This window comes from Artemia franciscana, chromosome 8, assembly GCF_032884065.1.
Source record: "Artemia franciscana chromosome 8, ASM3288406v1, whole genome shotgun sequence".
Taxonomy (NCBI): Eukaryota; Metazoa; Arthropoda; class Branchiopoda; order Anostraca; family Artemiidae; genus Artemia; species Artemia franciscana.
The window spans coordinates 42,379,175-42,396,201 of record NC_088870.1 but is presented as its reverse complement, the minus strand read 5'-3'; the positions used below and the strand labels follow the sequence as shown (position 1 = coordinate 42,396,201).

The window sequence follows — 17,027 nt, the reverse complement described above, 5'->3', positions numbered from 1 at the left end:
ATTGCGATTTAGAAAAAATTCAAAATATTTATTTTTTCTATTTAAATACAAATTTTCTAATTTAAAAAATGTTTATTTTTCAAATAAGTTAATTTTTTGTTCTGCCCATCTCTATTCAAATCTTTTCTCGTCATGACTTTTGGCTCCGTTCCTACCTTCAACTGGGGTAAGTTCAGATCGACTATTGTCACTCAATTTATCTAACTTGCCAGTACAATTTACTATTATGCCATCTAGCTGCATGTTCCAGATCTTTGGGAATTTTATCCATGGCCTTCACTTCGAACATCCTTAGTTCACATTTTGCGGTTCCTTTAATTTCTTATTTCCATATGATCTATCACTTAATCAATTCTGGCACTGGCCCCTCCCTCTCTCTACTAAACATGAAGCATTTTCACTAGTATTCCTGGCTGGGTTTCTAACTTTTTTCCTAAGACACCATCAGCGACTTCACATACTATTTTCCTAAAATCTAGGGTTAAATTAGCCCTAGGCACTACTGGATGGTGGTCTTTTATTTTAAAATTAACAATAGCAATCATATAAACCCTAGTATCTAATTAATATAAACAGAAAATAAGATGATGCGGTGCATATCTATCAGATCTTCAAGAAGTATCGATTAGCGCTAAACAAATATGTGCTTCTCCAATTTTCAAAATTGATTTTCTTGCCATGAATCAACTTTCTAATATCAATACTAAGATAGGGGAAAAGGGAGATCTTCGATTTCCTTAGCAATGAGATAACACCAAAAGTTTATGAGGCACACCTGATACTCTTCCGCTACCTAAGTCCAAAACACAAAAAAAAAAAATCAAATTACAACCTCTAAAGAATAACGCAAAAGCAGTAAACATAATCTGCAAACAGCAACAACAATCTGGAAGGTACAAACTCATGTCTAAATAGTTAAAAAAAACTAAGCTCAAAATTAAATATCATTTTGTAGTTATACTTGCTCCCAAGAGTTAACTTTTCATCGAAAAGTTTCTAAGGACGAAAGACAAAATTCGTTCATGCAAAGCATCCTCCTCGTGAAATGATCTCTCGAGGGGAGGGGGGCCTAAATTATTACTAGTTTTAATATTTTACCTTGATTTTTAGAAAAAATTCACAGAGTTCACCAATTTCAGAAATTAGTTGAATGTAGCCCTCCTATAGATGTTCTACCACCCTCCGAGAAAATAAAATGCTGGTATCGTGGTTCTCCAAAAGTAAAAAGTTTATTTACAACTATATTCCATTTAAAAGGGTCCAGCAGTTATTAACACTGTTAGACATATACACAAGAAGGTTTTCAGGAGTGGGTGGGGGGAATTGTATTTTAAAAAAAGTGAGAATTCCACTAAAACTGTAAGAAGCTATATCAAAAACTGTTTTGATTTTGGAGGAAGAGTGTGATCCAGACCCGCCCCCTCTAAAATCATTAGAATGTGCGTGTCTATCCTGTTTTTAATTTTCTGCTTCCCGTAATTTCAGACAGAAGCCCCTCTTCTAATTAAGCCGTACATTGGATTGATGACCAAATCTGAACTGCATGCTGTGATGACCGGAGGCTTTGCTACTATTGCAGGTCTAGTAATTCTTTCGATTACAAAATTTTAGCTAGTTTTATTTATTTTTGTCGATTTCATATAAATAATATTATTTCTTCAAATTTACACTATTTTTAATAATACATTTTCTTCGAATTTCTGATGTTCCTATTTTCCTCTGTTTAAAAAGGATGTTCACTGAGAAAAGCTAGAACGTTATCTGAGAATCTGGGTACTTTTATCGACTGAATGAAGATTTCGGTAAAACAAAGGTAAAATAGTGAAGCTTTGGATTGTATTTTTACTGACCCGATTTTGTTTAACCGACCGGACAAACTGAAAGTTCTAATAGTGTTCTTCACCTTTTTTTTCAGGAACCTGGCCTTTATGTTAAAATTCTGGAAATATCTTTAAGGTGCTATAAGAACTATATAACTATAAGATAAATAATATATAATAACATATAAGATATATATATATATATATATATATATATATATATATATATATATATATATATATATATATATATATATATATATATATATATATATATATATATATATATATATATATATATATATATATATATATATATATATATAAGATATATAATAACTATAAGATATCATCATTTCAAATAAAATCAACAATGGACGACTCACAGCTGCAACTAAAAGTATCTCAGTTTTAAAGGGTTTAACCGAGTGGTTTGTAATTTTTATTATCAACCTAGATGAGGATTACGGCAAAAAAAAAAAAAAAGCACACAACTGGCACTTTCTATGAAAACTTTCGGATTCAATTTTACTTCCGCAAAAAAAAATGCTGTTGTGAATTCTTGTTATCATGTACTACAAACATTCTAGAACAAACGAAAACACAACCATAAAAAATATTCATTTATTAACAACTATTTTAATAAAGTGGAATAAATAAAAAGATATTAAAAGACACAAAAAATTATCAAAAAATACAAAACAGTTAGACAGAGAACAATCATCAAAATCACAAATCCAACACCTCCTCCCTTAAAAAAGGGATAAGACACGATGTGACGAAGAAGATCTATAGCCAGGAAAATAAGGTTAAATAAAAACAAGATATATATATATATATATATATATATATATATATATATATATATATATATATATATATATATATATATATACTAGCTGTTGGGGTGGCGCTTCGCGCCACCCCAACACCTAGTTGGTGGGGGCGCTTCGCGCCCCCCCCCAAGCCCCCCCGTGCGTGTAAGTCGTTACGCGCCATATTAGTCACGTGCCATTGTAGTTGTGTCCCTATGGTCCACCTGTGAATATAGATATATATATATATATATATATATATATATATATATATATATATATATATATATATATATATATATATATATATATATATATATATATATATATATATATATATATATATATATATATATATATATATATATATATAATATATATATATATGTGTGTTATTAACTACATAAAACTTGCGAATATACAACATTCTTTGCTGTCCCATTGTCTGTGCATATAAATAGATTGTCAGGTTTACCGACTCTTGAACATGCAACATATAATGGTCCATGGGAAAACAATCCGTATTCAGATCTATACCTCATGATTCTAATGATTGCCCTTGAGCTTTGTTGATGGTGATGGCTAATCGACCATTCCCTGTGTCGCCGTCGTCATTTATATATCCCCCTGTGCCCCCCGGCGTCCCCGTTGTAGTTGTGTCCCTCTGTCCCGGTCGTCATTTATATTCCATGTGTCCCGGTCGTCATTTGTGTCCCGGTGTCCCAGTCTCTGATTTCTCTTTGAGTGTCCCGGGCGTCATTTATATTCCTTGTGTCCCGGTGTCCCGGTCGTCATTTGTGTCCCGACGTCCCGGTCTGTAATTTCGACAGTCGAAAACATGACGTCTGTCGACAAACAAACATGACGTCACTCGACAGACACACACACACACACACACGCAGACAACTTATTTTTATATATATAGATAGATGTGCCGGTGTCCCGGTCATCATTTGTGTCCCGATGTCCCGGTCTGTAATTTCGTTAGTCGAAAACACGACGTCAGTCGACACACAAACATGACGTCACTCGACAGACTAACACACACACACAGAGAACTTACTTTTATATATATATATATACTAGCTGTTGGGGTGGCACTTCGCGCCACCCCAACACCTAGTTGGTGGGGCGCTTCGCGCCCCCCCAAGCCCCCCTGCGCGCGTAAGTCGTTACGCGCCATATTAGTTACGCGCCATTGTAGTAGTGTCCCTGTGTCCCACCTGTGAATAGAGATAGATATAAATATATGTTTTTAACTACGTAAAACATGCGAATATACAACATTCTTCGCTGTCCCATTGTCTGTGCATATAAATAGATTGTCAGGTTTACTGACTCTTGAACATGCAACATATAATTGTCCATGGGAAAAACAATCCGTATTCAGATCTATACCTCATTATTCTAATGATGTGTCCCTGTGTCCCGGTCGTCATTTTTATTCCCTGTGTCCCGGTCGTCATTTGTGTCCCGGTGTCCCAGTTTGTAATTTCTCTTTGAGTGTCCCGGTCGTCATTTATATTCCCTGTGTCTCGGTGTCCCGGTCGTCATTTGTGTCCCGGTTTCCCGGTCTGTAATTTCTATTCGAACAATCCCTGTGTCCCGGTCGTCATTTATATATCCCGCCTGTGCCCCCGGCGTCCCCGTTGTAGTTGTGTCCCTGTGTCCCGGTCGTCATTTATATTCCCTGTGTCCCGGTCGTGATTTGTGTCTGGGTGTCCCAGTCTGTAATTTCTCTTTGAGGTTCCCGGTCGTCACTTATATTCCCTCTGTCTCGGTCGTCATTTGTGTCCCGGTCTGTAATTTCTCTTTGAGTGTTTTTTCTTTTTAGTTTTTTACCTTTTTTCTTTTTTCAGTTTTCTTTTTCTTCTTTATTTTTCAGCGTCACTATGAAGTACATATCGACGAACCTTTGTTTTTTTAACTTAAATCTGGTAGGCACTGATGACCTTATCCAAGTCAAAATCCCAAACCCAATAATCATCGCTATCATTTTCAGTTTTGATATGTTTTGACTCTCGCTGTCCAGGTGGATTTTCATCTAACTGCGCGGTTTTGCGTTCTTTAGCCGCAAGCCTGTTTTCTTGCTATTCTTGTGATTCCCCGGCACGCTTTCTTTTCTTACTTTCTCTATCAGCTGCAAGCCTGTTTTCTTGCTGTTCTTGTGATTCCTCGGAACGCTTTCTTTTCTTACTTTCTCTATCAGCAGCAAGTTTTTTGGCATAAACTCTTTGAGCAGCTTCCTCGGCTGTTGCCATTGTAGGTTCTTCAGTCATTTTACAATTAAACATTTTTCCGTGAACAAATGTCTTAAATACCGTTAATGACGTCACCGTCATAGCAAAAATTACGACAACTAACTTCATGACGTCAGTCGACACACAAACATGACGTCACTCGACAGACAAACAAACAACTTATTTTTATATACATATATATATATATATATATATATATATATATATATATATATATATATATATATATATATATATGTGTGTGTGTGTAAAATTTTGGAACGACTAATAATGATATCAAATAGTTAACACAAACAAAATTTGGAGATTTAACGCATAAACTGATTTTTTCTTCTTGCCAACAACAGAAATGACTGTAGGTGTATCTAATGGTTTATCCTTAGTTCTAGTAGCCTGTCCTTTCTTCCCGTCAACAAAAAATAGGTGGCTTCAAATCAGACAAGATCTACCTTTCTCTACGGATTTCCTTCGGGATCTTATCAGAACACACTTAGGAATATCCAAGATTATTCATCGGAGAATAGCCTTTTATAGAAAACATTTTATGGGACATGAAACCTTTTTAAGAAAAAAAAATCCAAGGAGGGGAAACAGCTAATGCATTGACTAATATCATCCAATTCTCAACGAAACTGTCAGTGCTCTTGTTAAGTTTTTAGGCTATCCTTTTTTTAGGGTAGTTTTTTGTAGGGTGTTCTTTTCATGAAACGTTTTAAGAAAGCAGTGGCTAGATATAAGGAAAAATATGGAATAATTAAAATTCTCTACCAGAGGCGAAAATGGAAAATTTCGAGTTGTTTGGGCAAAGACCTCTGATATACCGTCCTCAATGCAAGGACAAGACTAAAGAAATATGAAAAAAGAAGACGAAAGTAAAAGAAAAAAATAGGTAAACAGAAAAACCAAAAAAAAAGAAATTCCATGGAGAAAAAAGGTAAACATAAAAATTAAATCAACCTTGATAGCAACGAACCAAAGAGTCCCTCAGAAGGAAAAAGAAAAAAAAAACGACTAAGAATTAAGGCGGGACTTGAAACTGAACAATTTAACGAATAGTTCTATGAAAGTTAGAAGAGCCACCCACATACATAAAAGAATAACATAATTTAAAACATAATGCAAATTAGACACAGTGTCTGTCGTGGGGTTGCACAGAAGATCTTATTTCACGAAGAAGTTCAACTGCTGTGAGGGACTCAAAGATGAATGATATCCTTTTAAGTTTATGTAGACGGAAAGTGCATTTTGTATAGATTTAAAGAAAATTTGGGGGTCGGTCGAAACCCCCTGGAGCTTTCTTCCAGACTCCAGACTAAACAGATAACCATGCTTCTTCATATTTTTAGGTTGTTGGCAGTATTCTGGGTTTTTAGCTTGATGTCCTTAAGTTGTATTTACTCAAAATAATCTTTCAACCTTCTGTCCGTAATGACAAAACTATCACGCTTTCAAAACTTGAAACCCTTTGTTGTTCTTCAATGTTGTATTGTTTTTCCATTGATAACCTCCCTTCCTGTTTTCATTATGCTTTTGTATCGTTTTAATTTTAATCTATATATATATATATATATATATATATATATATATATATATATATATATATATATATATATATATATATATATATATATATATATATATATATATATATATATATATATATATATATATATATATATATATATATATATATATATATATATATATATATATATATATATCTATCTATATAAAAATAAGTTGTCTGTCTGTGGATCTGTGGATCAAGTGACGTCATGTTTCTGTGTCGGCTGACGTCATGAAAATAGTTGTTAGGTGACGTCATGTTTCTGTGTCGGCTGACGTCATGAAATTAGTTGTCGTCATTTTTGCTTTGACGGTGACGTCATTCAAGTTATATAAGACATATGTTCACGTAGAAATCTATTAATGTTTAAGTTTACAATGACTGATGAAGATGCTCAAAGAGTCTATGCCAAAAAACTGGCTGCTGATAGTTCCTCGGCACGCTTTCTTTTCTGACTTTCTCTATCAGCAGCAAGTTTTTTGGCATAGACTCTTTGAGCATCTTCATCAGTCATTGTAAACTTAAACATTAATAGATTTCTACGTGAACATATGTCTTATATAACTTGAATGACGTCACCGTCAAAGCAAAAATGACGAATGAAAAAAACTAATTTCATGACTTAATTTCAGAACTTAATTTCTGTGTTGACTGACGTCATGAAATTAGTTGTCGTCATTTTTGTTATGACGATGCTTGGTATATTGTAAAACACATTAATTTGGTTAATAATATACCATTTAAAACACCAAAATGAACATGCTGCAGTAGTCACTCGGTGAGAGAGGGTGTCAGAACGGAGAATGAAGGTCCCAGGTTCAAATCCTGGTTAGGCTAAAAAAGGTAAAAATCTAAAAACTAAAAAAAAACTGAAAAAACTAAAAAAGGCAAAAACTACAAAAAAACTAAAAACTAATAAAAAAAAAATTAAGAATAAAAATAAAAAAAATAAAAAAGATAAAAACTAAAAAAAAAGTAAAAAGAAAAAACGAAAAAAAACTAAAAAAGCTAAAAAAAAGGTAAAAACCAACAAAAAACTGAAAAGAAAAAAAGGAATAAAACTAAAAAAATTTTCATCTAAAAAACTAAAAAAAACTAAAAAAGGTAAAAACTAAAAGAACTAAAAAGAAAAAAAAACTAAAAAAAGGAAAAAAACTGAAAAATAAAGGAGAAAAAGAAAACTAAAAAAATATAAATAAAAATAAAAAAACTAAAAAGATGAAAACTTCAAAAAAAACTAAAAAGAAAAAAGAAAAAAACTAAAAAACCTAAAAAAAGGTCAAAACCAATAAAAAAAAACTAAAAGGAAAAAAGGGAAAAAATTAAAAATTTATTTCATCATATACCAATTCAAAAACGAATGTATACCGGGATGACGACCGGGACACAGGGAATATAAATGACACAACTACAACGGGGACGCCGGGGGGCACAGGGGGATATAAATGACGACCGGGACACCGGGACACAAGGAATATAAATGACGCCCGGGACACTCAAAGAGAAATCAGAGACTGGGACACCGGGACACAAATGACGACCGGGACACAGGGAATATAAATGACGACCGGGACACAGGGACATAACTACAAAGGGGACGCCGGGGTGCACAGGGGGATATATAAATGACGATGGCGACTCAGGGAATGGTCGATTAGCAATCACCATCGATAAAGCTCAAGGGCAATCATTAGAATCATGAGGTATAGATCTGAATACGGATTGTTTTCCCATTGACCATTATATGTTGCATGTTCAAGAGTCGGTAAACCTGACAATCTATTTATATGCACAGACAATGGGACAGCAAAGAATGTTGTATATTCGCAAGTTTTACGTAGTTAAAAACATATATATATATATATATATATATATATATATATATATATATATATATATATATATATATATATATATATATATATATATATATATATATATATATATATATCTATCTATATTCACAGGTGGGACATAGGGACACAACTACAATGGCGCGTAACTAATATGGCGCGTAACGACTTACGCGCGTGGGGGGACTTGGGGGGGCGCGAAGCGCCCCCACCAACTAGGTGTTGGGGTGGCTCGAAGCGCCACCCCAACAGCTAGTATATATATATAAATAAGTTGTCTGTGTGCTGAGTGTTGACTGACATCATGCATGTTTGTCGACTGACGTCATTATAAGGATTGAGCATTATGCCGTCATGAAGTTGTTTGTCGACTCATGTCATGTTTGTCGACTGACGAAATTACAGACCGGGACACAAATGACGACCGTGACACCGGGACACAGGGAATATAAATGACTACCGGGACACTCAAAGAGAAATTACAGACTGGGACACCGGGACACAAATAACGACCGGGACACAGGGAATATAAATGACGACCGGGACACATTGACACAACTACAACGGGGACGCCTGGGGGTACAAGGGGGATATATAAATGACGACCGGGATACAGGGAATGTTCGATTAGCAATCACCATCAACAAAGCTCAAGGGCAATCATTAGAATAATGAGGTATAGATCTGAATACGGATTGTATTTTCCATGGACAATTATATGTTGCATGTTCAAGAGTTGGTAAACCTGACAATCTATTTATATGCACAGACAATGGGACAGCGAAGAATGTTGTATATTCGCAAGTTTTACGTAGTTAAAAACATATATATATATCTATCTATATTCAAAGGTGGAACACAGGGACACAACTACAATGGCGTGTAACTAATATGACGCGTAACGACTTACGCTCGAGGGGGGGCTTGGGGGGGGGGCGAAGCGCCCCCAACAACTAGGCGTTGGGGTGGCGCTAAGCCCCACCCCAACAGCTAGTTTAAGATATTATTTTAGCATGTACATTCCTTGGTAAAAATGGACCAAAGAGTCCAAAGTCCAAAAATGTCCAAAAATGGACTACCCGCTAACTTCAAAACTTGGTCCAAGATAAATTATTGTTCCAGGACTCAATTCACAGACCAATTTAAGACCATGGAAGGTGTTCAAGTTTACCACCTCAACTGTTTTCAACCCCAGAAGACAGAAACCCCCTAACTTGGGTCATAGATAAATTCCTGAAAGTTTCTTTGTAGCAATAGAACTTTCTATCAAGAAGTGAAATGACATCATTTTTATACAATTCTGGAAAAGGCTTATGACAGCTTTGACTCTCATCTGTCTTGAAATTTTCTTCAATTAGCCATGGTTCTTAACTTTTTGATTAATTATCAACTTGATTTTAATTCAAAAAATCAACGGATTCTTATACAATTCTGAAAAAGCATTATGTCAGCTTTGCCTCTCACTCAGACTATGTCTTGGCGTTTTTTCCAATTAGCCATGGCTCTTAACTTTTTCATCAAAGTCCACCAACTTAATTTTATTTCATAAGTCAACGGATTCTTACACAATTCTGAAAAAGTATTATGTCAGCTTTACCTCTTACTCAGACTATCTGTCTTGGCGTTTTCTCCGGTTAGTCATGGCTCTTAACTTTTTCATCAAAGTCCACCAACTTAATTCTAATTCATAAGTCAACGGATTCTTATACAATTCTGAAAAAGTATTTTGTCAGCTTTGCCTCTCACTCAGACTATCTGTCTTGGTGTTTTCTCCACTTAGCCATGGCTCTTCACTTTTTCATCAAAGTCCGCCAACTTGATTTTAATTCAAAAATCAACGGATTCTTATACAATTCTGAAAAAGTATTATGTCAGTTTTGCCTCTCACTCAGACTATCTGTCTTGGCGTTTCTCCAATTAGCCATGACTCTTAACTTTTACATCAAAGTCCACCAACTTAATTTTAATTCATAAGTCAACGGATTCTTATACAATTCTGAAAAAGTATTATGTCAGCTTTGTCTCTCACTCAGACTATCTGTCTTGGTGTTTCCTCCAATTAGTCATGGCTCTTAACTTTTTCATCAAAGTCCACCAACTTTATTTTAATTCAAAAATCAACGGATTCTTATACAATTCTGAAAAAGTATTATGTCAGCTTTGCCTCTCACTCAGACTATCTGTCTTGGCGTTTTCTCCAATTAGCCATGGCTCTTAACTTTTTCATCAAAGTCCACCAACTTGATTTTAATTCAAAAATCAACGGATTCTTATACAATTCTGAAAAAGTATTATGTCAGCTTTGCCTCTCACTCAGACTATCTGTCTTGGCGTTTTCTCCAATTAGCCATGGCTCTTAACTTTTTCATCAAAGTCCACCAACTTAATTTTAATTCATAAGTCAACGGATTCTTATACAATTCTGAAAAAGTATTATGTCAGCTTTGCCTCTCACTCAGACTATCTGTCTTGGCGTTTTCTCCAATTAGCCATGGCTCTTAACTTTTCATAAAAGTCCACCACCTTAATTTTAATTCATAAGGGATTCTTATACAATTCTGAAAAATTATTATGTCAGCTTTGCCTCTCACTCAGACTATCTGTCTTGGTGTTTTCTCCAATTAGTCATGGCTCTTAACTTTTTCATTTAAGCCCACCAACTTGATTTTAATTCAAAAATTAACGGATTCTTATACAATTCTGAAAAAGTATTATGTCAGCTTTGCCTCTCATTCAGACTATCTGTCTTGGTGTTTTCTCTAATTAGTCATGGCTCTTAACTTTTTCATCAAAGTCCGCAAACTTGATTTTAATTCAAAAATCAACGGATTCTTATACAATTCTGAAAAAGTATTATGTCAGTTTTGCCTCTCACTCAGATTATCTGTCTTGGCGTATTCTTTAATTAGCCATGACTCTTAACTTTTACATCAAAGTCCACCAACTTAATTTTAATTCATAAGTCAATGGATTCTTATACAATTCTGAAAAAGTATTATGTCAGCTTTGTCTCTCACTCAGACTATCTGTCTTGGTGTTTTCTCCAATTAGTCATGGCTCTTAACTTCTTCATCAAAGTCCACCAACTTGATTTTAATTCAAAAATCAATGGATTCTTATACAATTCTGAAAAAGTATTATGTCAGCTTTGCCTCTCACTCAGACTATTTGTCTTGGCGTTTCCTCCAGTTAGCCATGGCTCTTAACTTTTTCATCAAAATCCACCAACTTGATTTTAATTCAAAATCAACGGATTCTTGTACAATTCTGAAAAAGTATTATGTCAGCTTTGTCTCTTGCTCAGACTATCTGTCTTGGTGTTTTCTCCAATTAGTCATGGCTCTTAACTATTTCATCAAAGTCCACCAACTTGATTTTAATTCAAAAATCAATGGATTCTTATACAATTCTGAAAAAGTATTATGTCAGCTTTGCCTCTCACTCAGACTATCTGTCTTGGCGTTTTCTCCACTTAGCCATGGCTCTTAACTTTTTCTTCAAAATCCACCAACTTGATTTTAATTCAAAAATCAACGGATTCTTATACAATCCTGAAAAAGTATTATGTCAGCTTTGCCTCTCACTCAGACTATCTGTCTTGGCGTTTTCTCCAATTAGCCATGGCTCTTAACTTTTTCATCAAAGTCCACCAACTTAATTTTAATTCATAAGTCAACGGATTTTTATACAATTCTGAAAAAGTATTATGTCAGCTTTGCCTCTCACTCAGACTATCTGTCTTGGTGTTTTCTCCAATTAGTCATGGCTCTTAACTTTTTCATCAAAGTCCACTAACTTGATTTTAATTCATAAGTCAACGGATTCTTATCCAATTCTGAAAAAGTATTTTGTCAGCTTTGCCTCTAACTCAGACTATCTGTCTTGGCGTTTTCTCCAATTAGCCGCGGCTCTCAACTTTTTCATCAAAGTCCACCAACTTAATTTTAATTCATAAGTCAACGGATTCTTATACAATTCTGAAAAAGTATTATGTCAGCTTTGCCTCTCACTCAGACTATCTGTCTTGGCGTTTTCTCCAATTAGCCATGGCTCTTAACTTTTTCATCAAAGTCCATCAACTTAATTTTAATTCATATCTTATACAATTCTGAAAAAGTATTATGTCAGCTTTGCCTCTCACTCAGACTATCTGTCTTGGCGTTTTCTCCAATTAGCCATGGCTCTTAACTTTTTCATCAAAGTCCACCAACTTGATTTTAATTCAAAAATCAACGGATTCTTATACAATTCTGAAAAAGTATTATGTCAGCTTTGCCTCTCACTCAGACTATCTGTCTTGGTGTTTTCTCCAATTAGCCATGGCTCTTAACTTTTTCATCAAAGTCCACCAACTTGATTTTAATTCAAAAATCAACGGATTCTTATACAATTCTGAAAAAGTATTATGTCAGCTTTGCCTCTCACTCAGACTATCCGTCTTGGCGTTTTCTCCAATTAGCCATGGCTCTTAACTTTTTCATCAAAGTCCACCAACTTGATTTTAATTCAAAAATCAACGGATTCTTATACAATTCTGAAAAAGAATTACGTAAGCTATGACTCTCACTCAGACTATATGTCTTGGAGTTTTTTCCAATCAGCCATGGCTATTAACTTTTTCATCACAGTCCACAACCTTGATTTAAATTCAGTTAGTAGACAATTCTCCTCCCCGCTTCTACATAATTTTCAGAGCGAAGCCATTAAGTATTTGTTTAATGACATTCTTTTCTCCATTGTGATCTCTCTCCTCTTTTATTAATATTTTATTTATTATTTACTAGCTGTTGGGGCGCTTCACGCACCCCCCAAGCCTCCCCTCCCCGCGCGTAAGTCTTTACACGCCATATTAGTTACGCGCCATTGTAGTTGTGTCCCTGTGTCCCATTTGTGAATATAGATAGATATATATATATGTTTTTAACTACGGAAAACTTGCGAGTATACAAAATTCTTCGATATCCCATTGTCTGTGCATATAAATAGATTGTCAGGTTTACCGACTCTTGAACATGCAACATAAAATTGTCCATGGGAAAAACAATCCGTATTCAGATCTATACCTCATTATTCTAATGATTGCCGAACATTCCCTGTGTCCCCGTCGTCATTTATATATCCCCCTGTGCCCCCGGCATCCCCGTTGTAGTTGTGTCCCTGTGTCCCGGTCGTCATTTATATTCCCAGTATCCCGGTCGTCATTTATATTCCCTTTGTCCCGGTTTTTAGTTTTTATTTTTCTCCTTTATTTTTCAGTTTTGTTCCTTTTCTTAGGTACTAAACCAGTAATAAGTAAAAGGTTGAAAAATGCCAGTAGAGTAATAAGAAAAGAAGAAGGAGCAAGCTTAAGGTGATTAGCAAATACGCCATCATGATCCCTAGCCGACTGCGCCTTTAACGTTTTGATTGCTCTAAGTAACATATCTTCAAAAATCCTGTAATCAGTTCAAAAATTCTTCAACCTTTCATCTAATTGCAACAAAACACTGTTAGAATCGTGCGAAGTCGACAACTTAGAAAAATAATTATCCCACTCTTTTAGCGATGGTGTGGAATTAGTATCAGGCATGTTAGTCCGCCTATTGCCTCGGAGAACATTCTAAACCAGGACAAATAAATAGTGACATTTCTCACTCCTTAGGTCTGGGATTAAATAAGCAAGGCAAAAAAAAATAAAATCGCCTTTAGCGCTACATTAAGCTTATAATGCAATAAAATCCTTTAGGTTAAATTTGCAACACAGTACGTCTATGCGGTACGGACACTCAGATCTTCAAAGCCAAAGGGGTGTGTGACTATCCCCCGTTAACAGAATATAGTCGAGCAAAAAATGAATTTATTCAATTCAGATACACTAATCCGCTCATATAGTTATATAAATTTAGTCACACTAAAGTAGACCGGTTTTACTCACAGTTCATAAATATTCATCTCAAACCAAATCCTTTTACTTTTAACTCTGAATCAATATAATCCGGTTATTTGAGATGTTCTCACTCTGAAAGCTAGTTCAGTACTGTGATATATTTTCGTTCGCTTCTTTTATTTGAATTGCAATTTGCTATCTAAACTTAATATATACATTCTTTGGTAAAAGTAAGCAAGAGCTCGGAAAACTGTTTTACTAGATGAATGAAAATTTTAGAAACAAATCTGCTGCTAAATTATGGCCTTGAAAGATGGTTAAAATTATCAACTTAAACCTTCCCTAGTTTATTTAAGGAATAAATAACCTCTTAAACCTCTAATTTGGATTATAGATGAATTTCTGTAATTTTGATTCACGTAGAAATAAGAATTCCTGAATTAAAGAAAATATCCCCTTCAACTCTTTTGCGTATTTATCTGAACAAACCTATTCATTTCAATCCTAATATAAACCAGCTATACTCAAAGAATAAAACTCCCTGCCTCATTATATTCCGAACTACAACTCTTCTTTTAATAAAAAAAAGAGTTCGAGAAATTTACCGCAAGTATAAGTCTAGTAAATCATTTAGTTCTCATGAGTGCACAAACATTTATTTTCCAGGATCTGTTTTGGCAGCTTACATTAGCTTTGGAATTGATGCTTCAAATTTAATAGCTGCATCTGTAATGGCTGCACCTGCTGCACTCGCCTTTTCAAAGCTATTTTACCCAGAAACAGAAGAATCTAAAACTAAATCTGACGATATTGTTCTGGAAAAGGGGTAAGCTTGTAAATATTTGCGCTAGCATTGCTAACTATGCATATATTATCATTTACGGTATGCATTATCAGGCATACCAGTGGTTCATGGTTTACTAGTCCTTCATTTAGTATGCTCTAGAAATCTGTGAAACGTCACCGATAGGAGGGAAAGGCTTGACGGAATAACCTCTTCAAGGCTTCAGGTAGATGATCAGCCCTGAACTAGACTGTTTTTGAAATAGGGTTTCCTATGTGTTGTCTCCTTTGAGTGATCAGAGCATGCGTGTTAATTTTCTTTTCAGTTAGCTGGGAAACAGCTAGTTAAAGTATCAAAGCGAGATAAATTATTGCAAAATATGGGCGACTTAAGCTAGTGCCTGGAGTTTATTGTTTTCATCAACCCCTATTGAAAGATATACACATGTCATTTCCTGAATTTTGAGAGCTACAAATTAAACCTACACCTTTGAACCTACGAATAAAAAACTATGAAAAACTGACAAGAAAAAAAAATGCTTGGTTCTGAAACAATGGGGCCTAAGGGGATTATAAAATACTAGTGACACTGACAGTGCAACTGTGGCCAACAAACTAGCAACATTCAAGGGAAGCTTAGCTTTAATTTATTAAAGTCTAAGGTACTCGTATGACATACCAACTACCACTCAAGAAGGGAAGTTAGGTTAATCGTAATAAAATTTATCTAAGTGTAATAAAAAAAAAATACTTTAGAAACAAATTTCGGCTATATATTTGCACAGTAGGGAGTGGGGGTAAAGTACAGCGGGTCTGCATGCAAAATATGTTAGCTACTATTATTTTGCATATTATGATGTAACATTTGTTTTCTGACTTCGCGCTGTCCAAAAGCTTTACCTGCACCTCCACACCCTAATGTGCAAATATATAGCCTAAACTATATATATATTTCTCATCTATTCCGTCACTTCTGTTTGTCTTTTCTCATGCTAAGGTGAAAGAAACTAGCGAAAGAAGCCGGTTTACTGTGTGTCAATGCATGAATAACTTCAGAGGTAGTGGGTATATCATACAGGTACTAAGTCTAACTTTTATTAAAGGTTTGAGTTAAATCCACTTGTAGTAGAGTGAATTGATGCTCTGCTTGGCAATACAGGGCTCAGGGATCGATCCCTGCTTTAGCAAGGCTGTGTGACAGGCCTGCTACTTGTCCGGGTAAAAAAAACGTGTCTCAATGTCGTTTTGACGCCGTGCGCGCCAGCAATGGCGTTAAAGGACTATTATCCTTTAACTTACATTAAGCTGTATCAAAAAAGAAATTTCATGAATAGAAAAGTTGACTCCAGGGCCGTACATAGGATTCTGTTTGGGGGGAGGGCTACAAAAACCGCATCAACAATGGATTTTTACGGTTTTTTATTACGTTTTTACGAGTTGGACAAGCATATCGGGGAGAAGGAGGAAGAGTAAAAACCTAACCCCTCTTCTGAACACCGCCCTGGTTGACTCACATGTTCCATAAGTATTTGAACTGATTACTAAATATGTAGAGGGTAGATTAGGACAGAGAGTTCAGACCAGTGAAACAAAAATATGCTCATACACTATCTAATATATACTTTTGGCAAAAATGTTCATTTTATCTTTTGTCCAATGTATATTGAAATGTAAAAAATACAAATATAAAAAAATGTAAATGTCCAAAATACAAAAATGTAATTACGAAAATAAGTACTACAAAGATTCCCAACAAGGTTCTTTTAATCAACATCACATCACCTTACTGTATATGAAGATATTTTGACATGGTTGCTGGTGCAGACATGTAAATAAGAAACTAAGCACCATAGTGGCCGATATAAAAAAAAAGTGAAACTGGTATTCAAAGAAGGGGTCTGGGGAAATTATGTTTCTTGTAATATTACTCCGAAAATGAAAATTTTATTCATAGTCCGATGAACCTTAGTTGGCAAACGGATGAAGATAATGAACAAGAATTTCAAAATAGAGCCCAGAGTCCCTCAAAAATGATATCCAATTAAAATAAAAAATATACTAT

The 17,027-nt window shown here is 34.9% G+C and overlaps 1 protein-coding gene across 4 annotated transcripts in view; it reads left to right on the top strand.

Moving 5' to 3' along the window:
- LOC136030451 (sodium/nucleoside cotransporter 1-like) overlaps nucleotides 1-17,027 on the top strand; it is a 91,027-nt gene that overhangs the window by 64,730 nt on the left and 9,270 nt on the right. For all 4 annotated transcript variants that reach the window (XM_065709444.1, XM_065709446.1, XM_065709445.1 and 1 more), the window contains 2 exons: nucleotides 1,486-1,579; nucleotides 14,849-15,008. In XM_065709444.1, the coding sequence (XP_065565516.1) occupies nucleotides 1,486-1,579; nucleotides 14,849-15,008 (254 nt within the window). The remainder of the gene's footprint in view (nucleotides 1-1,485; nucleotides 1,580-14,848; nucleotides 15,009-17,027) is intronic.